The sequence below is a fragment of the Neolamprologus brichardi genome, chromosome 23 (assembly GCF_056152115.1).
Source record: "Neolamprologus brichardi isolate AB-2024 chromosome 23, ASM5615211v1, whole genome shotgun sequence".
NCBI classification, from domain to species: Eukaryota; Metazoa; Chordata; class Actinopteri; order Cichliformes; family Cichlidae; genus Neolamprologus; species Neolamprologus brichardi.
Genome location: NC_142125.1, coordinates 2,870,001 through 2,893,643, shown reverse-complemented (window position 1 = coordinate 2,893,643; position 23,643 = coordinate 2,870,001). Strand labels below are relative to the sequence as shown.

Below are 23,643 nucleotides of genomic sequence, written 5' to 3'. Positions count from 1 at the left end.
TCTGGCTTCTCAAAGAACAGAAAATCCAAATTTTGCATTCACGGCCATAAATAGGGAGACAAACCAGAATCTTCAGGGTTTTTTTTGTTTGTTTTTTGCTTTACCTCAACTATAGTGATATCACCAAAACGTGTTTCAAATTATTTGTGCTCCTGTGGAAGCTGTAAAGGTTTAAAAATAGGGTGTTAATACTAGAAACAGAAGTCCACATTAGATGTCACAATATCTGTTCTGCGGCACACCAAATTATTAACAAATAATGGCTTTCCAATTTTTGAAAATTTATTTCAGAAATCACTCATGAATTAGAATGAAATGTGTATTGAAAAATTACAAGCTTTCTGAAGGACATTCATATTGATTTATGCTATTAGATTCAAGAGTCATTTCATTGTCATTCAGCACAACCTCAAGGACGCAATGCAGGATGAAATTACGATGCACAAGCTCAGGTTAAAACATATGGAAAAAAACTCAGTACAAGGTTTAAAAAGAAGTAATAAATATATAAATATAAAATAAAAACCAATGGTACATATTTAAAAAATAAATAAAAATCAAACATTGATTGAGAAATGTTGCTGTGCTGATTGCAAAGATTTTTTTGGGCAGATTTGTAGAGTATAATAATCTACCAAACCTTTTCTAATCACAAAGCTGCTCTGCTGACAAGGACAAGTAAAGTGGGACACTCGTGGAACTAGGGACACTAGGTCACATGACCACACTGTTTGCTAGTTCAAACAAACTATCCAGCGCTTATCTAGAGCCCGCCTACAAGCCCCGCAGTGATTGGTGGGTTGATCGAATGTCGCTTTCTCAATGGGGTGACGTCCTGTCAATCAGGACACTCCTAACAAGTTTGTGTGGACGCATTAAACGCTCTGTGTTGGTTGTTATGGGTTGAGTTGAACCACTAAAAGTATGTTAAAGTTGTTGTTCTTTTGTTATTTTTATTAAGCAGCTATGTAGAAACATGTCAAGATTATTTAAGTTAGCTTTTCCCGCTGATGTCAGGGTTATTTTTAAAATACCCGTTAAATGTGTCGAAGCGAAAGTAACGTCACCGTGACAAAAACACAAAGGAACGTGATTAAGAGTTTCATATACCAGCTGTGTGTCCTAAGGTATGGTTGTAAGGGGGTTAGAGAAGCGATAGTGAAGAGTTAGTTACAGCTGTAACCAGCGTTTTGAACGTTGTTACCAACAGACTCACATTACCTGGTCAGGTAGCATACAAATGTAACGTTAAACCAAAACGGACGTTGACGACACCACAAATGCTCGTCGTGCTATCATAATGGGTGTTATCTTACATTCCCACGTTTTAGACACATACGATACTAATTATAAACCAATTACGAAATGTCTGCTGTAACTAATACCCCTGACAGGATTATCACGTTATGTATTAACTTCCTTTGGTTGTGGTTTTCATGTATTTATGTACAGCTCAACAGTTTTAATAAATACTGTAAGCCGATATGCGTCGTTTTCCAGCCCAACGAGGTTTACTCTGTGTGTGAGCAACAATCTTGCCTTTACAGTTGATCCTTCAAATGTTTGTTTCAATTATCTGAGGCCTGCACTATAAAATAGGATTTTTTTATTCGGGTAACTTCACTACTGCTGGACGGTTCCTCTGACCTCTGACCTCAGATCGTAAGAGGCTCTGAAGTTTTTTAATAGCTTATAAAGTTTTTGTGTTAGATTTTTTTAATCTGATGGCTTCAAACAATTTGAAAAAAACAATTTTATTTTTCTGTAAGCGTTAATGTATGATCCTAAAACAGAGCAGCTGTTGAACTTGCTGACCAAATTTGCAGATGAACATATGCTTGAATTTTTTTAATGTTTATGTTTTTACTCTCAGACTGTTAAACGCCACCGAGGCTGTAGGTTAAAGAATAAGAACTAAAACTGTACTTTAAAAGTTAATTTAATAAAATACTCAGTTATAATCCATCAGATTCTCCTGTCTGTAATGACAGAAACCTGATTTTGATAAGACTGTTAACTTACACAGTCAACAATCTTTCCTGACTTCAACTAGGTTAAATGTTATTAATATAGCACCTCTTTTCATTTATTCTTTCAGTTTGTGCTGTGTGTTAACTGCAATGTATTTTCTCATAGTACAGTTTCATCTTACTTTTAATAATCCGCAGCTCTGTTGCCAGTACACTTATCAACAGTTGTAACTGATTAGATGAGCTAACTTAGTGAATTAATAACCTGCTTATCCTGATTGCTAATGTTAGGAGAAGTGAATCCAGATAACAGAAAGATACCGTCAGCGCATTAAACTTGGTTTGTAGTAGAGACCTATGAGGGTGTATTTATGTTTAGCCTTTTGTTGAAATCTGATATCCACAGTAAACAGCGTGCTCTGTCACAAACTATTGTATCTCTGTTAGACTGAATTTCTGGTCTAAACTGCATTTGCCGCAAAGATGCCGAGAAGTGTTCTCATCCTCACACACGTTTGTGTGGATCATATGTGGCCATAAGAGAATAAAGAGGGAGCCGTGATCCTCCTTTTGTTCCTAACTGGTTCTGATTTTCTGATTCAGCAGACTTTATACGACCCTGTGACCCCTGGTTGCCAGGGAGCGAGAGGTGGGGCCATGGCTGCGGGGACTAGGGTCGAGGAGAACCAGCTCCAGAGGATTATCCGAGATTTGCATGGTTTGTCAGCTTTGTGTGTGTGTTTGAATGTGTGTGTGTGCAACTACACTGGCAGACGTCAGTTGTTAACTGACATGGCCTGACTGAGAAGAAGAGAAAGAGAGTTAGCAAGCTGTGATTTCAGGATGTTTGCCTTAGAGTCAAGTCTGAGTACAGTTTAGCAGAGGGAGACTGACTGACTCGCCCTTGTCAACAAACCATTTGGAAGCACAGGCATCTGACCTCATGTTTGTGTCGTAAGGGTGTGGTGGCAGCCTCTGTCAGCATGCAGCGAGACAGAGAATGCGTGCTCAGAGTGCATCCATCACGGGTGTCTTTCCAGTTTTTACGATGGATAAGAGGCAAGTTTTTATGTAAATATCAGCTTTACTGGAAGAGCGTGACAGTAGAAGTGGTTAGAGTCATAGGTACCAGGACTATTTGAGTTTGTGTGTTACCAAAATGTACACTTTGTATTCACTCAGTTTCCTGTCTTAATAAATTAGCTGAATGAAGACATGCTGCTTCTTTCTGTTTTTAAGTTTACTTTATATAAAATGTATGAACAGTTCCCAGTTTTCCAACATAATCTACCTGCTTTGCCAGTGATCGGTTTGGAATTATTTTCATGTCTATTTCAGAGTCTGTTGCAGAGCTTGCAAAGGAATACAGAGAAACTGGGGAGCCAATCACAGATGACAGCACCAATCTCCAGAAATTTGCCAACAAACTGGAGTACCTGCTGCAGGTGAGGTTACACAGCTAGCTAAGGAACAACACGTAGTTTCTTACATGAAACATAATAAGAAAATTTAAAAAATGGACAGGAAGCTAATTAACTGGAGAAACACAGCATTTTACATGACACATTACTCAATGATCTTATTTGTCTTTAACTAGTGTCTGTAAATACTTACCTTCCCATTTGACTTCTCCAGGCACTAAATTGAATCAAGAGTCAAAAACACAAAAAAATTCTGCTGCCTTGATATAAAATTAAAAAAACAGGAACAGGAAGTTTAGGTCCAAAGGGTTTTTTGACAGTGACAACTTTTTGTAATTTTCCATCTCTGTATTTCTTGAAGTGCAACCTTTCACCTTTAATTTATGGGATTTAACAGAAGATTTGCATTAACTGTTTATCATACGTCATAGACCACATTTTCAGAAGCTTAAAATTAACTGGACAGACTAACATAATTTTAAATATAAGGATTGTTTGTATTCTGATCAAATGCTTTCCCTGCCTAAAGTCTAGAACTCATGGACATCACTAAAAGCTGTTTCCTCCCTTCAGAAGCTCTTCTAAGCTTTTATTGCAGCTATCCTACAGTTGTTGACATTTGTGGATTTCTCTGCCTTCAGTTTTGTCTTCAGTTGGATATTGCATGCTCTATTTCAGGGGTTGGGAACTCCAGGCCTCAAAGGCCAGTGTCCTGCAGGTTTTAGATATCACCCTGGGTTAGGGCTGTTCGATATAACGATATATATTGGATGACGATATAAAAACGTCTATCGTTTCATTTTACGCTATCGTTTGTTTCGTGGTGTCATGAAATAAACTGTTTACGGCAATATTTTTTCATCGTTTTGATGGTCGCTGTAGTTATTATTCATTTCTTAAAGTTCTCTCTTTCTCTTATATTTAATATAACCACACTACAGACGGACAAGCGCCTGTTTTTATGCGTTGTGGTTAGCAACAACGATGGTAACAGCATCGCGTGTCCGCTTGTTTAAGTTCCACAGATACCTTTCACAATAAAGCTCAAGATCCTGTTGAGACTTTTCAAAATAAACTGAATCACGTAAAAGAGCAGATTATTTACGGATGAGAATTAAAAAAAGAGCCGCCAGGTGCTAAAAAATAAACCTTAGACTCAAACGTTAGAACAGGCTTTTCCCCGCAGCACGCCGTGTAATAAATACTCACAAAGAAAACGGCGGCCGTTACAACTTATGTCTAAAAATGAATCGTTTTATGCATCGTTAAAACACTCGACTCCAGGTACACGACGTGCAGCTGGAAACACTTCCGTAAGTCGAGCTGCCCGAGATTCACAGAATTTACAGAAAATGTTACATTTTTATGATTTATATCGTTATCAGGACGATAGAATTCTTATATGAGATTTTGGTCATATCGCACAGCCCTACCCTGGGTCAGCACACCTGAATCAAATGATTAGTTCATTGCCAGGCCTCTGGAGGACTTCATGACATGCTGAGGAGGTCATTTAGCCATTTAAATTAGCTGTGTTGGATCAAGAACACATCTAAAACCTGCAGAACACCGGCTCTTGGGTTCCCCCACCCCTGCTCTATTGGGTTGAGATCATGACTTGACCTTTGAAGAGTATTTCCCGACCTTGAGGAAACCCTTGGGTTTCTTTTTCAGTGTCCTTTTGGTTATTATCCATTCGTACTGTGAAGCTCTGATCAGGTTTGGAGCATTTGGCTGAATCTGAGCATAAAGCATAGCCTTGTACACTTTCCTTCATTCTGCTACTTCTGTCAGCCATCACATCCACAAACATCAGTGTCCTGGTTCCACTGGCAACCATACAAACCCATAACTCTGCCTCCTCCATGTTTGACATGTGATGTTGTATGCTCTGGATGGTGAGCTATTCATTTCTTTCTCCATTCTCCATCTTGCCATCCTTCTGGTATAAGTTAAATGTTTCCTCTGACCAAAGACTTTTTCCTGTTCCCTAGAACTGGACAGACCGTTTCAGATGTTGTCTGTTAAAGTCCAATCTAGCTGTTCGGTTCTTGAGTGCAACTAGTGGTTTGCTCCTTGTTGTGAACGGTCTGTATTAACATTTATAAAGGCATCTTCTGATTGCAGACTTTGACAGGGATACACCTACCTGTTCGAGATTGCTCTTGACTTACTTAGATGTTATGAAGGTGTTTATCTTATTTGTAATTCATTCATCATCCGCTTTAGTTGTCTTCTGTGGCCGTTCAGGCCTTTTGGTGTTACTGAGCTGGTAAATGCATTCGCATGTATTGGCAACTGTTTGGACTTCAAAGTTGAACAATTAATACAGGCTTCATCTGGCTGTAAAACTATTTATCAGTCAGGCGCTCAATTACTTTTGAGCCTTGGAAACTATACACACAATACATAAAAGTGGCTTTAATTTGTTAATAGTTAATAAAATGCTTTTAAATTAAAGCTGAAAGTCTGCACTTTAATCACATCTTGATTGTTTGATTTAAAATTCCAGGGATTTACAGTCAAAACCGCAAAAGATGTCTTACAGCCTGCGGACCTAACTTTATACTTCTTTCACCGTTTTTGCTGCTGTGGAAATCTCATATAGACTTCAATTCAGGATAGTTTGGGTGCCATGTCTCTTTCTTACAGTTTCTGATACTTTCTTTCAGTTTGACCAGAAGGAGAAGACCACATTTCTTGGCACAAAGAAAGACTACTGGGATTACTTCAGTGAATGCCTGGCTAAGATCAAAGGAGCCAATGACGGTATCCGCTTTGTCAAATCCATCACTGAGGTGAGATTTGTTAATAATGACACCACTAAAGCCACTTTCCACAAATGCCCTGCAGCTCTGAACTTTCCTAGACATCACCAGATTGAGGTGTCCAGCACTGTCGGTTCAGACCTTAAACCCCTATAACCCTTACAGTGCACCCGAGTGAGAATAGAGCAGGTAATAGTCATGAAAATGAGTGGGCGTCATGTGTCCTCAGGCGACACATTAATCTCAACCATCTGAAGCTGACTATTTACAATTTTGTGCCAGGTGTGAGAAACAGTAATGAGATGTGTGGAAACAGAGTAACATAGTTCTGCTTGCATGGTGACAATATCAGACAGGCCCTTTAAACATTCATGCTAGTTACATACTTCTATTTGTGCCTTGCTACTTAGAATCTGAAGAATCTAAAAACTGTGTTTATCCCGAGGGAAATTGTTTTGTCATAAACATGTTCACTGCGGCAAGAGAGGAAAAAAATGATTATACAAGAATAGAATAAAATAAAATAAATGGTAAATGGCCTGCATTTGTATAGCGCTTTTCTAGTCCCTAAGTGAATGCAAGTGACATAATGTCAGTGCAATGAATAAAAATAGAGTACCAGCATATGATGGGGGAATGAGAAAAACATTCAATAACATACAGATGAATAATGATAATAATAATAATGCACAATCTGAGTAAAAAGACATAAATTACATTAATATCACTCCTAAAAAAGTCGTCTACAGAGTGAGAAAGAGTTGTACAGTCTTATTGCAACAGGTAAGAAGGATTTCCTGTGGGGGTCAGTTCTGCATTTAACGGCGATCAGTCTTTTTGCTGTGTGTACTCTGTATATATATAAATATATAAAACTCAGGACACATTTTAGTAGTTTAAGTGGCTTTAATTAACAACATATTGTGATTTTTTTTGTTTGCTTTTTAATGTGTTTCTTGTTGTCAGTTTTATATTATTTGTGCCTGTCTTTCAGTTAGATTTTGTACGGTTATTTAGAGACTAGAGTTGTTCATTTTGTTTTTGTAAAGGCTAAACAGAAAGATATTTTCCTTTGTAGTCTTTGACTCCCGGCAATGTCAGTACATGTTTTTTTAAGGACCATGTGTAATAATCTCTGATTTGCTTTAATAGCTAAAAACATCTCTGGGGAAAGGAAGAGCATTTATTCGCTACTCCCTCGTACATCAGCGACTGGCTGACACGCTGCAGCAGTGCCTAATGAACCAGAGAGTCACCAGGTAAGCCTGTCACAGCCCGATTATTTCTATGCTGACATTAAAAAAATAAAAGAACACACATATTTGATTTAAATCGACAAGATTGTTAAATTGAATAGAGCCCATGAAACACTGGCAGAAGTGAGCCAGCTGTTTATGGCTGACAATCATGGAAACTGAATCAGATGTTGATTTTTCTGTTCTCTTAATGAACGTCCTAGAAGTAGCTCTCCTACGAAATAATAGTAGAGTATGTATAACAGTCTAGTTATTATGAAGTAAGACGCTTTCAGTTCAGTCACTTACTTGAGTGAAATGAGTGTGTTTAGTGCGGTAGACTTATTTTAATGAATAGAAAAATGCAAAATTCTCAATCTTAATTTTAAAGAGAAATATGGTTGATTTTTGATGCTACAGACTATTTACTACAGCCTAAGAAGCTTAACGTGTGTGTGTGTAATTTTCTAGGTGACATTTCCTTTCTTTAGTGTTTTAAAAGTATATTATTAAAGTTCAAATTTGTTTTTTGTGGTTTTGCTGTGTGTTGTCACGATGTCGTTCTCACCTCTGTCTCCACAGTGACTGGTACTATGCAAGAAGTCCCTTCTTGAAGCCTCACCTTAGTGTGGACATCATCAGTCACCTGTACGAGCTCAATGAAGTCCAGTTTGACGTAGCATCAAGAGGTTATGACCTTGATGCCTCCTGGCCGACTTTTGCAAGGTAACAAAATAACTAATGAAAATAATGTAAAATTAAAAAAACATTAAAAGGTGATATATCTCTGCCTTTGAACACACTTAGTCAGGTTGTCTGGCATTAATCAGTATTTATCAATATCTGAATTGTTTTATAATTAACAGGAGGACACTGGGAAGTGCAAACTCACCTGGCCATATGTGGAAACCACCCAGTCGCAGTTCCAGTATTAACAGTCTGGCCAGCTCTTACTCCCAGGTAACTGATGTCTGTCTCTAATAACATCATTTAACTTTCAAATGATTGCAAGATTTTCATTATTCCTTTTCTTCTTCTTTGTTTCCCTTGAAACCATAAAGCAAGCATCTGAGTTCCTTTCCAGCCCTGACTATGGTCAGGGTCTGCTGAATGACCTGAATGAGTCGCTGCCTGCCTGCAGAGAAGATGTCGGTGAAGTTGAAGAACTTCGACTTGAGCTTGACCGTTCAGAATTAAAGCACCGAGAACTCCAAGATAAGATGCAGCAGCTTGGCGAGGAGAGTGAAGAGCTGAGAGGAGTTGTTGTAGAACTGCAGAGACAGCTGGATGCATCGCTTACACTTAATGAGCAACAAAAAGGCGTGCAAGAAAACTTTTATGCTCTGCAGCAGAGAGAGACGGCTTTATCCCGAGAGGTAGAAGCACTCAGAACTGGGGAACAAGCCAAGCAGGCTGAGCAGCTGTTGCTTCAGGAAAAGCTGGCTGTTGCTGAGGGGAAGAACATAGAGCTCATGGCCAAGTTGGACGGGTTTCTGAATGAGAAGGGCCAGCAGACGGCCCAGTCCTTTGATTCTGCACAAAAGATACATGAGTTGCTGGACAGGTTGAAAGAAGCAGAGAAAGGGAAGTTAGAAGCAGTAGCTGAGGTTGAGAAGAAGAGGAGGCAAACAGAAAGGCTAGAGGAAGAGCTTAGAGTCAAAGAGACATCTGCAAAGGATGCTGAAACAAAACTCGGAGCATTACTTTCGTCTGTGTCTGAGGAGAAAGTCAAGTTGGAGGAAAAAGTGGAGGAGCAGTGCTTTACAGTTGACAAGTTGCAGGGGGGCTTGGTAGTGAAAGAGAAGGAGGCTAGCAACCTACAGAGGCAACTGCAAGACCTCCAACGAGCTCTAGAGGAGAAAGAGAAAGAGGTAGTAGAGGTGAAGAAGAGAGCACAAGAAGATAAAGATGAGATGCAGAAAAATATTGGTGACTTGAAAGAGTCTTTAGAAGCAGAAGTTGCTTCCCTTATAGAACAGCTTAAAAGAAAAGAGGTGGAGCAAGCCTCCAGCCTCGAGACACTACAACAGCTGCAAAGCAAGAACCAGGGTCTGATCACAGAGAGAGACAAACTGAATACTAGGATTGCTGAGCTGGAGGGGAATGTCAAAGAACAAGCTACGAAGATAGAAAACGGCAAGGCAGAGTACTCTGAACTAGAAAAGGAGATGGCAGAAAACAGATCGGTGCTTGAGGCTGAATTAGCAGCTTTAAGAGCTTCTGAGAAACAAGTTAGAAGCCAGCTGGATGACACCAAGGTGACAGTAGATGAAAAAGAAAAGCGACTGCGTGAAGAGAACTGTAAGCTGGATGAAAGTCTGCAGCGAGCCACCATGGCTGCAAAGCTCTCAGAGACCACATTGAAGCGTCTGGAGGAGGAGAATCAGAGTCTGAGGGAGGAGCAGAACACTGGGAAAGCAGCTCTTAGCCTCATCCAGGCAGACTTGAAGAATGCTCATGGACAAATTGGAGAATTGGAAAAAAACTTAGAAGCTTCACGCAATAATGAAGCCAGTGTTCAGGAACAGCTCCAAGTCAAAGAGGCCCAGCTCGAGAGTAAAGAGACTGACCTTGTTAAGTTGCAGTCCAGGCTAAAAGATTTGGAGACCAAGGAGAAGGAACTTGAGATTGCCAAAGCTGATGCTGAAGCCACCTGTGCTAAACAGAGTGAAATGCTTAAAAGTGTGACCTCTGAGAAACAGGTGATGGAGATGGCGCAGTTGGAGAGGAGTGCTGTCGAAGCCAAGGAAAATCAGGAAATAATCGGAAAGCTAGCTGTGGTTGAAGTCCAGTTGGAAGTCAGGATAAAAGAAGTGTCCAGACTCCAGGCAGAAGTCCTGGACCTTAGGGTGCAGGTGCAGAGATCTGAGGAAGAAAACTTAAAATTAAAAGCACAGCTGGATGTGACAGAAGCCCAAAGAAATGAGCTCAGGACCCTGACTGAGCAACTTAAATCCCAGACAGAGGCGCTGAATCAGAAGCATGTTGCAGAGCTCGTGGAGTGCAAAAAGAAGGAAGAGGCGCTCATTGAAAAGCACGACCACGAAGTCGCTGCTCATGCCGAGCTAGCCATAGCTGCAGCTGCCATGCGAGAAGAGTTGTCTACCCTGAAGGCAGACAATAGTAAGCTAGCTTTAGAGAACAACGAGATCCGCGAGGGTTTGCACAGGGCAAACACCGAGATGGCAGAGCTGGGGATGACCATCTGCAAACTCAGTGCAGAAAAAGAGGAGGTCAGAGGGCACTGGGAAGGCGATTCTGGGAAGATTGTAGAGCTGGAGAAAGGGGTTGAGCGACTAGAGAAGTGTATGGAAGAACTACAACTGGAGAATAACAGTTTAAGAAAGGAGCTTACACAGAAAGAGGCCCTTCCGCAGACTATCGTGGAGCTCCAAGAAGAACTGGGAAAGACTAAAAACCAAGTGCAAACCATTAAGGACTCAAACAGAGAGGAGATGGAGGCCATCAAGTTCCAGACGAGCTCAGAGAGCATGAACTATCAAGTGCAGATAAAGGTGAGAGGAATAAACTTGTTAATCATGACTTGTCTCAAACCAGCATTAATTCATTTTAATAACTGAACTCGGGGATAGACATCTCAGTCAGTTCATTGCTTTCACCAGAATATCTCAGAAAACCGTTCACGTGCACCAGTGGATTGAACCCCGGACTTTCTCTTCAGCAGCACCTGTTGTCATTTTTAATTCAGATGAAACAACTTCAGAATATTTGGTGTACATGTTTCCTTCTGGTGTCCTCTGGCTTTTGCATCTAGAGCCATGACTAGATATTTCAGTTGGTCTCAGAGCTTTTGATTTATGATCAAAAACATTCAGCTCCAGCTGTACTTTGTGTTTAGCACTAATGAGCACATTAAACCTTTTAGGTAACACCCTAGAATAAAATGACGATCAGTAACAGCATGTTGACATTGTTATTATAATCTGTTAGCTCATTATCGTTTAGTTCAAAGACACAAGCGTGGCTGTGAAACCCTTCTCTTACGCTCACATTTCAGAGTTTGAACGAACAGTTGGACAAGGTGACGGCCGAGCTGCAGGAGGAGCAGAGGAACAAGTCCAGCTTGCAGGCTAAAGTTTCTGAACTGGAGGTTTGTATTTTTCAAATGCAGTCTAATCCAGCCATTTATGGCAACAACACAAGTAGATACAAAGTCATGTTGGAAAAATACTAGTTAGATCACCAAGAATTCTAATATTTAATATATAGCCTGGAGCAGAAATCAACATTTTGATTATTTGCATAATGATTGGAGCAAAGGAAGCTAAACATTACATAAAATATGACAAATTCTATTATTTGTTTTGTTCCTCAGCAGATTTCTTTTAAGTCTCTTTTACTTTTATTCTTTTCACAGGTAATGACATGTTAATTGTAAGAGCAATTTTTATAGATACACAAGCTCTGTGATCCTCATCAGATAAATGGCTAAATGGGGCGATTGTGGCTCAAGAGTTGGGAGTTCGCCTTGTAATCGGAAGGTTGCCGGTTCGAGCCCTGGCTCTGACAGTCTCGGTCGTTGTGTCCTTGGGCAAGACACTTCACCCGTTGCCTACTGGTGGTGGTCAGAGGTTGGCACCAGTGTCCGGCAGCCTCGCCTCTGTCAGTGCGCCCCAGGGTGGCTGTGGCTACAATGTAGCTACAATGTAGCTTGCCATCACCAGTGTGTGAATGTGTGTGTGAATGGGTGGATGATTGCGTATAGTGTAAAGCGCTTTGGGGTCCTTAGGACCAAGTAAAGCGCTATACAAATACAGACCATTTACCATTTACCTAAGTGTGCTTGAGGTCATATGTTTGTGCATGAGGTTAGGTGTTTTAATGCAGTTGTGGCCTCATATCATCAAATATTGGTTTAACACAGGTTTCTGTTGTTGCTCCCATTTATTTTTTCTATACCCTTCTATAGAGCAAGAGGGCTTTGAAAAACAAAAAATTATAAATAGGGTTGTTTTTTTTATATGGAAAAACCTTCTATAAATAACACAAAAATTGCTAATAGATACACTGCATGCATTTGTTTTACGAAGGCTGAGAATGAGGAATACTTGCACCTATCGAGAGAGAAAGATGCTCACATCACCAAGACAGAAGCAACCACTCGTGAAAATGAAAGCGAGATCGAGCAACTCAAAGACGCAGCAACCAGGTACATTCATAATCAGTAATACTTGTGAATTCCAACTTTTAATGGGAAAAGGGATCTCAACTAATTTTCTTGTGTCTAAAGGGCTGAAGAAGCACTCCTGGCTGCACAAAAGACCTGCGAGGAATTAAAGGAGAAATTGAAGACGGCGGAAGCTGACAAACAAAGCAGTCATCTGAAGATGACTGCAGAGATCGATGACCTCAACAGAACCAAGACGAACCTCGAAGAGCGGCTCATCGAACTCTTAAAGTATGACCATTGTCTCTTGTGGTTCTTTGCAAGACTGTCAGTTGCAACAAGGAGAGAAACTTTTAGTGAGGAAAGGTGTCATTAGGTGTGAGGAGCAGGGTGAAGGGCTTCTCTAAAAGCTAAATGACTGAGATTGGATTTGACAGAAAGATGGAGACAAGAGCAGAAAATGTTGGTGAGAGACTCTACTGACATAAACAACAGCTTTTTGTGTACCATTATTCACTGTATTCAGAAACCTCAAATGCTTTCATACTCTGCATAGAATGAAACACAAAAACAGTGATTCATTCAACTCCAGTGGGATGTGCCCACGTTATTTCTTCCATTTGTGCTCTTTTATTACTCACGTCTTCATTATTTGTCTTAGTTGCATCGTTTCAGAAATGGAGAGATATTCCATGTTTCAGTTTGTTTGCATTCTTTTGCATAAAAGCAGCGAAGTCCAACTAAATGACAAATTTTGTTCCGCGAGTAATTGTTCACGATACTTCAACTGCTTTGAATATTGAGTTGCAATTGAGCCAAATCCATCCCACGCAAAGAAATGTAAAGGCTAGACTGAAGACAAGACTGAAATCTGTCATTTTTGTGCTTAAATCAGGGACAAAGATGCTCTGTGGCAGAAGTCTGATGCTCTGGAATTTGAGCAGAAACTGCGAGCAGAGGAGCGTTGGTGGCTGGTGGATCAGGAGGCCACCAAATGTCTCGATTGCAAAGGCCAGTTCACCTGGTGGCTGCGCAGACATCATTGCAGGTTTGGTTCTGCACCAAGGCCTACTCTCCTTTTCATGTTTGTGCATACCCTGATTTGATTTTCACACTTCATGTAACGTAGAATCAAATCCACTTTCACACTCGAGTGACGATAAAAACGTGGATTATGGGTAAAATATTTATATGCATGTATGTTTAGTTATTTATTTGTAATGTTGTAGGCTCTGTGGCCGCATCTTCTGCTACTACTGCAGCGACAACTATGTTGTGACCAAGCAAAGTGGGAAAAAGGAGCGCTGCTGCAGGCACTGCTACACCCAACATAGCGCAGTGGTGGAGAGGTTCACGGCAGCAGAGTTAAGCCCCTCGGATGTGCAGCCTCCTCCACCTGGAGCTGGACCTCAGCCACCTCCCGAACCAGCTCCATACATACCAACTCCCAGGGTCACAGGTGAGAAGAAGAAGCATGTTTACTCACTAATTTCACAAATGTCCACATGCACCGATAGATTATTGGTGTACGTATCTGACCCTCACTCTTCTTTTTTGTGTAAACATGTAAGCAGAAGTGAAAGTTTAGTTGAGGAAGGAGGACAGAAACCTTTACTGTGAATTCCTGCGCTATAGACAAATGGGGAAGACGATGACATTTTCTTTCAGAGAAAAACACAGTTTGGCTCAAATTCAGGAAAAAAAACCAAACTGCGTCATTCGTCTCAATTCAGTCCTGTTACATTTTTCCTTTTTAATACTTGCATGATTTTTTTATTTACTCCAAACTGCACATTGTTCTTTGTTGCATTTCAGTCATTTAATCTGCTATATTTACCTGCTCGTTCTCAGTGTCAGATCCTAGTAACACATCTGAAGCTTTTGACATCATCACAGAAGAGGAGGTGAATGGCGTGTACGACAGCGATACCACCTCTCAGACCACTGCGGGGTCCCTGGAGGGAGAACAAGACCGCAGGCATCCAGGAGCGCTGGATTTGTGAGTGCAGCGTCTATGGGCAGACAAAGCGGAGCGGATGAGTCATTGCTCTGCGTGTTGTTTTCAGAGTCAGCGTGTCACTCTGTCATTAACTGATCAGGGTCCTCAGGTGAAACTCAGCTGGAGAGATCAGTCAGTAAAAACACAAGATACCACAGTGCTGAGCACCAGTAACATCATCGTTATCTGTTTAAAACACATGTTGTGAGTGTCTCGCTTTGCTCTTAGAAAAGACTATAAACGTGGCACCAGCCGGCTTGTTAATGTCGAGTTGATACAAAACTCTTCAAAGCAAGCATTTCAGTGTTGAATAACCATGGGATGGCGTTTTTGTCAACGTCCAGTCCTGGTTTAAAAACCCCACTGACATCACTTTGAGAGGCTCATGAGAACGAGGCATTCAATAATTATTTTCTAGTAATCTCAGTTGATTAGAATAAAACAAAATAAAACAATGTCCACAGCAAGAATAAAAAGAACAAACATTTACCTCAGTGGCGATGAACAAGCCCAGTTCTTATCCTGCTGAGCTAATTGAGTTGTTGCTCAACTAGTTTATGTTCCCTGGATTTATTATGCTGACATCACAGATAGAAAAGTTAAATCCAACATGCAACAAATGAAACAGCAGATGGATGCAAACATAAATAACCTAAAACTGTTTTGTTTTTAAAGAGGAGACTCTGATAATGCTTGTTTTTGTGCACAGAGACGTGTGGCCATCTGTTCACAATCCTGCACTAAACAAATTAGCTGTCAGTTTCTAAAAGAACAAAGAAAGACAGTTGCTTTTAATTCCTTCGTTGCAATAATCTGAATAAATGTATTACTTTGTTAAAAACACTCATGGAAACAGCGACAACATGCTTCCGTCTGTGGTTCGGTGTTTGCAGGCCTACCGCGACCGGTTGTGACCAGGATGTTATGTTGGGGTTTCGATCGTGTTTGCTGGGTTGTGTTTACAGATAAGAGAAAATAAATAAAGGAAGCGGTACCACCAGATTACTTTCATTTTCTGGAGAACACATGTGTGTGTACTGCTCTTAATAGTTCTTAAAATAAAGAAACTTTTATAACAAAAAAAGTGCTTTATTAGTGTAAAACAGGTTACTTAACCAGCATCATCATAACGTTTATGCAGCAAAGATGTGAGGTTGCTGAAAATCAATGTACCGTATTTCCCGGACTACAAAGCGCACCTGAATATTAGCCGCACAAGCTAAAATCAGGGGAAAATCCTGTTTTGTACATACATTAGCTGCACCTGACTAAAAGCTGCAGGTGTTTCAATGTTGACTTATCATATGTAAGAGAATATGCACAGAGGGAATTGTCAGGAAAGAGATGGCTGTTTGGAGACACACCCCTTTTATTAATATTTTGAAAAACAAGTTATGGGTACATATTTGCATAACTTTTTAGGTATATGTACAAGTACGAAACATGTACTGTGCTTCATAAACGAGTAACAAATGTAGTACATAACAATAACCTACAGCACACCAGAAAAATAGATTTCAGAATCCACTGGTGGAGTTGAGCATAACTTGCTTTTCGCAAATTTATCGCCGCTCGTCATCCACGCCTCCCGCTGAACGCGTAGCGCTACTTTGAAGTTTGTTTTTCGCGCTACTTCGTACGGCACTACGTTGCTTGGCGGATGGACATGTGACCAACATACCACTCTTGAACCCCGATCCTTCCGCCAGGCAACGTAGTGCCGTACAACAGCGGAACAAACAAAACAAATCCTCTTACGATATCACAAAAATCATGGACAATCCATAGAAAAGCCGCACCTGACTAAAAGCCGTAGGGTTCAAAGCTTGTGCAAAAAGTAGCGGCTTATAGCCCGACAATTACGGTAATTGGCAGTGTTAACATTAAGCATTTGTGTTTGGGTGAAATGAGGTAAAACGTGCAGAAATGATCCATTAAAATGCAAAAGCACTGAACCGTGGGTACAAATCTGAGTCCACGTCAAATGCATATGATGTTTGAGCAATATTTAAAATACAGATTAAAATTAGCTGCACTCTGTGTAGATGCTGTGGAGTTTTGTGTGGATGCGAGTTATTTTGTTCAATAGGTCTTTGCCACTGAAGTGTTGCACAACAGTTTTCATAACTATTGTTCTCTGCGTCTCGTTTCGGATTTTGTAGAAGCACAGGAGAAGTGACCCCTGATGACGAGCAAGTTCCCACTGTTCAGGATTCAGAGATCAACCTTCTCAAATCAGGAGAAGTCACGTGAGTTTTCATATGGTCTAAATATATATCGTGCCTAAACTTAGCACAAAATTGATTATGTCTTTGCTGTAACAATCCTTCTTGGCAATAAATCTTATATGGCTGGAAAAGCTGAAGTCAGAAGTTTGCTATTAAAAGGTATCCTTTAAATATCTATGGGTTCTGGTTCTGGTCTCATCCCTAATCATAAACCTTCATTATCATTACAGGGTGGCTGTCCCTCTCAGCATTGACGATATCTCTAAGTTTGGTGAGAGTTCCCGGGAGCTCTTCATTAAGTCCAGTAGCTACAGTGTTATTACTGTTGCTGTGATTGATTCTGGGCCAACTGTAAGCTGGATGTTTTCCTCCGAGCCCAAGAGCATCTCCTTCAGCGTGGTTTACCGGGAGTCCACGGACACTCCGGTGCAACAGTCAAAGGTACAGTTAACGTACTGTGAGCTCGGGAAATCTCTGTCTACCTTTTTTTATATAGCCTCTTGTGGGCCCTTAGAGTGCACGGTGTCTACACCTAAACACTGTGAGCATGTGTTGATGTGCACATCTTGTAAGTCTGCCACTGGCAGCGTCCAGAAAAGCAACTGTTGCAGATTACATCATTTTAAATGGAAGGAAATCACAAACCTGAATGAAAGGCTTTCCGGTTGTTGCAAAACTCAAATACCCCACACTCACAGGTGACGATTTAAAAGCAGAAGTTATCACCAGACCCAGTGTGTGCTTTCATGGTCGCCCCTACAGAGAGCACGGTCTTTTTGCTTTATTTTTCAAACATTATTGACTGAAGAAAACCACTGCAGGAAGCCATTGTTGCTCAGCAGGGTGAGGTGCACATTCTTTACTTAAAATGTCAGAGGTTTTAAATGAGTCGTGACCTTTCATCTGGCGTTCTATCAACTCCCTCCGTTGTCGGTATATCCTGATGTTTGTTTGTTTGTTTTAATTTGATTCGGTTCAATTGTGATGACCGTTGTATTCTTTATTTATATTTGTTATGAAAACCTGCAGCAAATCTTTCACCTGTGCACTGAGATTATTTTTAAAGGCCTGTTTCTGTTCTGTTCTCAGGTCCTGATTCCTCTCACTCGCTGCGTTTCCCATAAAGAAACCATTCAAGGACAGCTGAAAGTTCGGCATCCTGGTCTCTACACCCTTATCTTTGACAACTCTTTCTCTCGGTAGGTCACGATAGTTTAGAACAGTTTGTTCCTCTTTTTTTGCAGAAGCGTGTAAATTGCAGAAATGTCATTATGTGTGCCAGCATTTGTGTTCGGCTTTTATGTAAATTTTTACATGTCTTTTCAACCAAAACTATTCTTCAACAGGTTTATCTCCAAGAAGGTTTTCTACCATCTGACCATGGAGAAGTCCATAATCTACGACGGCAGCGACTGCCCATGAACCTCTCACTCTGCCCCCGGAGACGTCATCCTGATGCCACTGTCAAACCTAAAGGAGAACTGACATTATGGCTTATCACTGACCACTTCCTCTTTTGTTTCCAAAGCCAAGTATATTATTCCAAAAAACGCTCTTTACCACTTTAACAGTGCGGTGTTGGTGTTTTGAGGTATGTTTATTGGTAAACTGTGGCCTATGCAATATCGTCAAGAAAGGTTTTAGAAGGAAAAATATCTATGCAACTTTTAGGGTATTTAAAAAACATACATGCAACAAGTAATATTCATGGCTTTAGTTCAAGTATATTTAGTTAATTAAGCTGGATTTTTGGGGGGGGTTTGGCCAAGTTTGGTAGTCTAAGGTGTAGTTTTAGTTTTGCTTCTCTTTTAGCAAAAATTGTTATGTTAAGGAACGAAGGTCACCGCAAGTAACACTAATATGCAACAAATACTTTACTATAAAAGTTGTCTATGAAGACAGAATGATTTTCTTTTTTTTTTTTTTTTAATACAATTTGTGGTTATTTTTAAATGTTTCGTGCAATCTTTATGGTGCAAACCATTGCTTCACTTTTTTGAACACTGTGGCAAGAAAGAAGCAAAGCAGAAATGTGTTTACGGGGCCTGGAAAAAGCAGTTACTGCTCCACAACATGCCATAAGCACTTTGTGCAAATCTCAGGAGTTAGAAATGCAATTGTCCTTTAGGGGATGCGTGCCCCATTTTACGTTTTTGGAAAATGTATTTTTAAAAAATAGAAGACTGCCATTTTGCTCTCTGTGTATCCAGGTTATGGAATAAGATGAAGTATATCTTCCTAAATCGTTTGTTTTACTTGCAAATTTTTATTTTAATTGTGTTGCTTTTATGAGTGAACTGCAGCATGGGGACGGGTAAGTCTTATGAGGTACAAAAGAAAAGAGATTGAACTAAATTTATGCTGTTTCTTCTTTGTATCAGTATCCAGACTGAGTCTTTACATGACTCTAACTTTAAATATATTGCTGAGTAGTAACAGGCTACTGTACTTTCTAAGTGCCTTGTAGTTCTAACTGTCAGGGATGTTTGATGTTCAAATGACACATTTTTAGTTTTGTTGTCAAAAGAACACATCATCTGGTATGAATTGATATCACTCTGTTAACTGATACTTAACTAACTTTCTGTGTGAAATGGCATCTAAGTCGTGTTCTGCACATTATACTATATTTTTTATTTTATCAGTGTAATTGTCTTTTTTCTTTTTTCCCCTTATGAATCTCTGGAATCCTTTCATCTTTGCTCTGGATGATACATTTTTTCTTGTGATGAAGTAGGATATTCATTTCTGGGGGTTTTTTGTTTTGTTTTTTTGTTTGTTTGTTTCTGAGCAAGGCAATAAGAAATAGCAACTTTGGTCACTTTTGAACACAGCCCTACGGTCTGGGTCAAGCAAGTATGCTGCTTTTTGTAGAGGCCTGTTTCCACTATAGTCAGGTCTCTTTTTATCAGCTTTGATGGTGTAATTGATGCAAAAACTATGCAAAGAAGGTGTTTTCTTTACAAAGCTGCACTTTGTGAAAAATATATTTAATTTGTTACAAATTAAATGAAAATCTGTTTTTATTATCTTTTTCAACAGTGCACACAGGGACAGATTTTTCTACTAGCTGGTTTTGAATGATTACTCTGGGGGAATAAATTGTGTGGTAACCAAAGCTACAGAGACTTGAGTGTAACTAAGAGACCTGTCAAACAGCCTACAAACATGAATAAAATGAGAGAAATTATGTCTCTGCACTAATCTGTGTCTGATTTAGTATTTCAAGGGAACAAGATGAGCTCTTTAACGTGTTTCTTAACATTACATCCATGTATTTGCTACATTTGCTTTCTGTTGGATGACCTCTCTCTAAAGACAAAGTTTTTTTTCTGTGTTTGATGAGTAACTGAGTTCAAAAGCTGCTAGTTAGTTCCTCTGTTGTAAATCCTATATCCTCTATTCTGATATGGCTTTGCATAACAAAGAAACCACAGAGAGTGTTTTTCTCTGTTAAAGATGAAATACATCGCTCAAAAAAATTAAAGGAACTCTGAGTCATCACAGTTTTAATTCAATTCAATTTTATTTATACAGCACCAAATCACAACAGCAGTCGCCTCAAGGCGCTTTATATTGTACAGTAGATCGTACAATAATAGATGTTAGGAAGCAGATACCTATGCAGCTTTAGTCCTTATTTCTCTTGACTGTTTTTTTCTCTATTTTTGTCTTTTGATAATGTCACAGTGTAATTACTGGCTGCGTGAAATGGTACAGGCAGCCCATTCAGATTGCACAGGTATTTCAGATCCCACAGGATGGCCCTTCAATATCTGCCATCACAAGAAGCTTTGCTGAGTCTTCTAGCAGAGCCTCAAGAGTGTGGAGGAGATGTGAGGAGACAGGCTGTTACACTAGGAAAGCTGGGCAGGATGGTAGAAGGACATCAGCTAAGCAGTACAACCAATATCGACTCCTTTGTTAGAGAAGGAACATGAAGGGCAACGCCAGAGCACTGCAAAGTTATTTCCAGCAGACTACACATGTCCATATTTCTGACCAAACTGTCAGAAATAGACTCTGCGGTATGACTTCCCATCCTTTACTGGGACCTGTATTACAGATGACAGCGAGTTCACACTGAGCATATGTGACAGACATGAAATAGTCTTGTGAAACGATGGCATCTCAAGACTCCCTGTAGAGGACCTTGGGCCCTCATATCTCCCTCAGAGACTCTGCGTCTGACAGTTTAGCCAGAAACATGTACAAGTGCCCCACTGGCAAACTCCTGTGCTAGTAGTCAGAGAAAGCCTTGCAATGGCACGTATGGATGTGCTATACTGGAGAAGTTGGATTTCCTGTGCAATGTAAATGGGCTGCAAGTACTATCTCATGCTAAATCTAGAGAAAAGATCAGGAGGGATGAGGAGAGATTGTCTTCTCGTTTCTTTTCTTTTTTGCAAGAAAACGTGAAACAAATAGAATAACCTTGAAGTTTAACTGACTTTGTGTTTATACTGTAAATATTAGAGCTTCCCTTGATTTTTTTATTTTATTTTATTTTATTTTTTAGCAATGTACAATTGCAATGTACTAATTTTTTTCTCTCTCAAAACAAAAAACCTTAAGACAGCTTGATATGAGACACGCTGTCCAACTACAGTACGCAAGTGATATTATCAAAGCACATATTTCTGCGTATTTGGCGACCCAGCCTGGCTCCTGAAGGCAGAGGAGCACAGCTCGAACTGCATCTGAGCTGTGAAGCTTGCAGCTGAAGCTAGGAACTGCTGCCGTTTTTCAAAATAAAAGACAAGAACGATACGGTCCAAATTCGCCACACGTACCTGATACAGGCCAGTCTCCCCTATTCCTGCGTTTATTGGCGTTGTTGTTGTTTTCATAGAGATGTGTGAAAAGTTGTTTATCCACAAGCATTACATAAGAGAAGCCCAGGGGGCGAGGCTTTTATTTTGAAAATGCATCCCGGAATCCCTACATTTATATTGTTGCCATTTTGATAAAAGTATTTACACCTGGAAAGAGCGCAGCATCCCGTCCTCTTGCTGGAGAGTGTCTCAGGAAAGCCGTTTGGACTCAGCGGAGAGAAACCTACTGAGCGGACGACATGTACAATGTCCGAGGGATTTTCCTCACTCTGTGTTTGGCTCCAGCTGTGAGTGTCTTTACTTTGACTGCATGCTGTTGCTTTTTTTTTTTTTTTTTTTTTAAAGAAAAGTCATAATGAACTATTTTTATTAAGTAATAATGAGCTGAAAAGCTTATTAGTCGCCGAATTTCCAAAGATAATTCTAGTATTAAATAAATGTGTCTGAAGCAAAGCAGCAAGAAACCAGTGTAATTACACAGCTGAAGCGCATCAGCTCCAGGTCATGTTTTTAAACATTTTCTCTGACTGCATGATTTGGACTGCATTACTTAAAAGAAAAGCACATCGGTAAAAAATCAATCCGCCTTTTTGAGCTTCTGTGTCTGTTTCCAGACAATTGTTCTTCACAGAGGTTTAAAGTATTTATTTTTCTGACGTGAACGTACACACTGATATACTGCGTTTCAGCTGCACACTGAAGGAGTTGAAATATTGTCACAATGTTAATGTACTGCTGTTGCTATAAGACTATAGATTACAGAGAGCATCACGGATTACAGTCAGGTACAGTTTTAGGTGCCTGATGCAAATATCATAGCAATGCATTGTATTTAGGCATGTAGACATGGTCAAGATGACCTGCTGAAGTTAAAGGCCAGCTTTAGAATGAGGAGCAAAGGTAATTTAAGTGTCTGAGGAAGCAGAGTTGTTGGTGCCTGATGGCTGGGTATGTCAGAAGCTGCTGATCTGCTGGTATTTTCTCACATATTAGTCTCTAGGGTTTACAGAAAATGGTCCAAAAATGAGAAAATATCCAGTGAGCAGCAGCTCCCTGGGTGAAAGACTCCCGTCAATGCCAAAGGTCAGAGGAGAATGGTCAGTTGAAGAAGAGGAAATCGAGGCTACAATTCGACAGCCTCTTTAAAATTGGACAACGGAAGATTGGAAAAACATCGGCTGGTCTGACGATTCTCGATTTCTGCGGCAGCATTTGGCATAAACAACAGGAGAGCATCCAGCCTTGTGTCAAACAGTACAGGCTCATGGTGATGATGCAATGGTGTGGCACACTTGGGGCCCCTACATAGCCTACCTGAGTATTGTTGCTGACCATGTCCATCCCGTTCTTGTTGCTTCCAGCAGGATAAAGTACTGTGTCGCAAAGCTCAACTCAGAATGGTCTCCTGAACATGACAATGAGTTCATTACACTCAAATGGTCTCCACAGTCACCAGATCTCAATGCAGTAGAGAACCTTTGGGATATGGTGGAATTTGCCAGTTTTCTTAGTTTTCTCTGTCTTTGGTCTGCCACAAAATGCCACATTCTAGACTTGCTCAGCTTATCCAAACTACAGGGTGGGCCATTTATATGGATACACCGTAATAACATGGGAATGGTTGGTGATATTAAAGTCCTGTTTGTGGCACATTAGTATATGTGAGGGGGCAAACTCCTCAAGATGGGTGGTGACCACGGTGGCCATTTAGAAGTCGGCCATCTTGGATACAACTTTTGTTTTTTCAATAGGAAGAGGGCCATGTGACACATCAAACTTATTGGTAATGTCACAAGAAAAACAATGGTGTGCTTGGCTTTAACGTAACTTTATTCTTTCATGAGTTATTTACAAGTTTCTGACCACTTATAAAATGTGTTCAATGTGCTGCCCATTGTGTTGGATTGTCAATGCAACCCTCTTCTCCCCCTCTTCACACACTGATAGCAACACTGCAGGAGAAATGCCAGCACAGGCATCCAGTATCCGTAGTTTCAGGTGCTGCACATCTCGTATCTTCACACCATAGACAATTGCCTTCAGATGACCCCAAAGATAA

General features: G+C 40.2%; 2 protein-coding genes across 5 annotated transcripts in view; both read left to right on the top strand.

Moving 5' to 3' along the window:
• Positions 1–831: 831 nt before the first annotated feature.
• Positions 832–19,941, top strand: fyco1a (FYVE and coiled-coil domain autophagy adaptor 1a). 4 transcript variants are annotated; one of them, XM_006800459.2, is made up of 18 exons: positions 832–922; positions 2,574–2,688; positions 3,309–3,415; positions 6,064–6,189; positions 7,312–7,418; positions 7,977–8,120; positions 8,261–8,354; positions 8,456–10,909; positions 11,413–11,505; positions 12,446–12,564; positions 12,646–12,813; positions 13,418–13,570; positions 13,752–13,981; positions 14,374–14,521; positions 16,684–16,770; positions 16,980–17,190; positions 17,839–17,948; positions 18,096–19,941. In XM_006800459.2, exons 2-18 carry the CDS (start codon positions 2,628–2,630, stop codon positions 18,169–18,171), a joined length of 4,488 nt encoding a protein of 1,495 aa, XP_006800522.2. In that variant the 5' UTR covers positions 832–922; positions 2,574–2,627; the 3' UTR covers positions 18,172–19,941. The 4 variants fall into 4 exon arrangements, with proteins under 4 accessions (XP_006800522.2, XP_006800523.2, XP_035767793.2 ...); XM_006800460.2 differs by having other exon boundaries at positions 851–922; positions 2,577–2,688; XM_035911900.2 differs by lacking the exon at positions 832–922 and adding an exon at positions 971–1,127 and having other exon boundaries at positions 2,577–2,688.
• Positions 19,942–21,780: 1,839 nt separating this feature from the next.
• The window catches only part of ghrhrl (growth hormone releasing hormone receptor, like), a 20,964-nt gene continuing 19,101 nt past the window's right edge, over positions 21,781–23,643 (top strand). Inside the window, exon 1 of the mRNA XM_006800462.2 lies at positions 21,781–21,871. Within this exon, the coding sequence (XP_006800525.2) occupies positions 21,824–21,871 (48 nt within the window). The 5' untranslated portion in view covers positions 21,781–21,823. The remainder of the gene's footprint in view (positions 21,872–23,643) is intronic.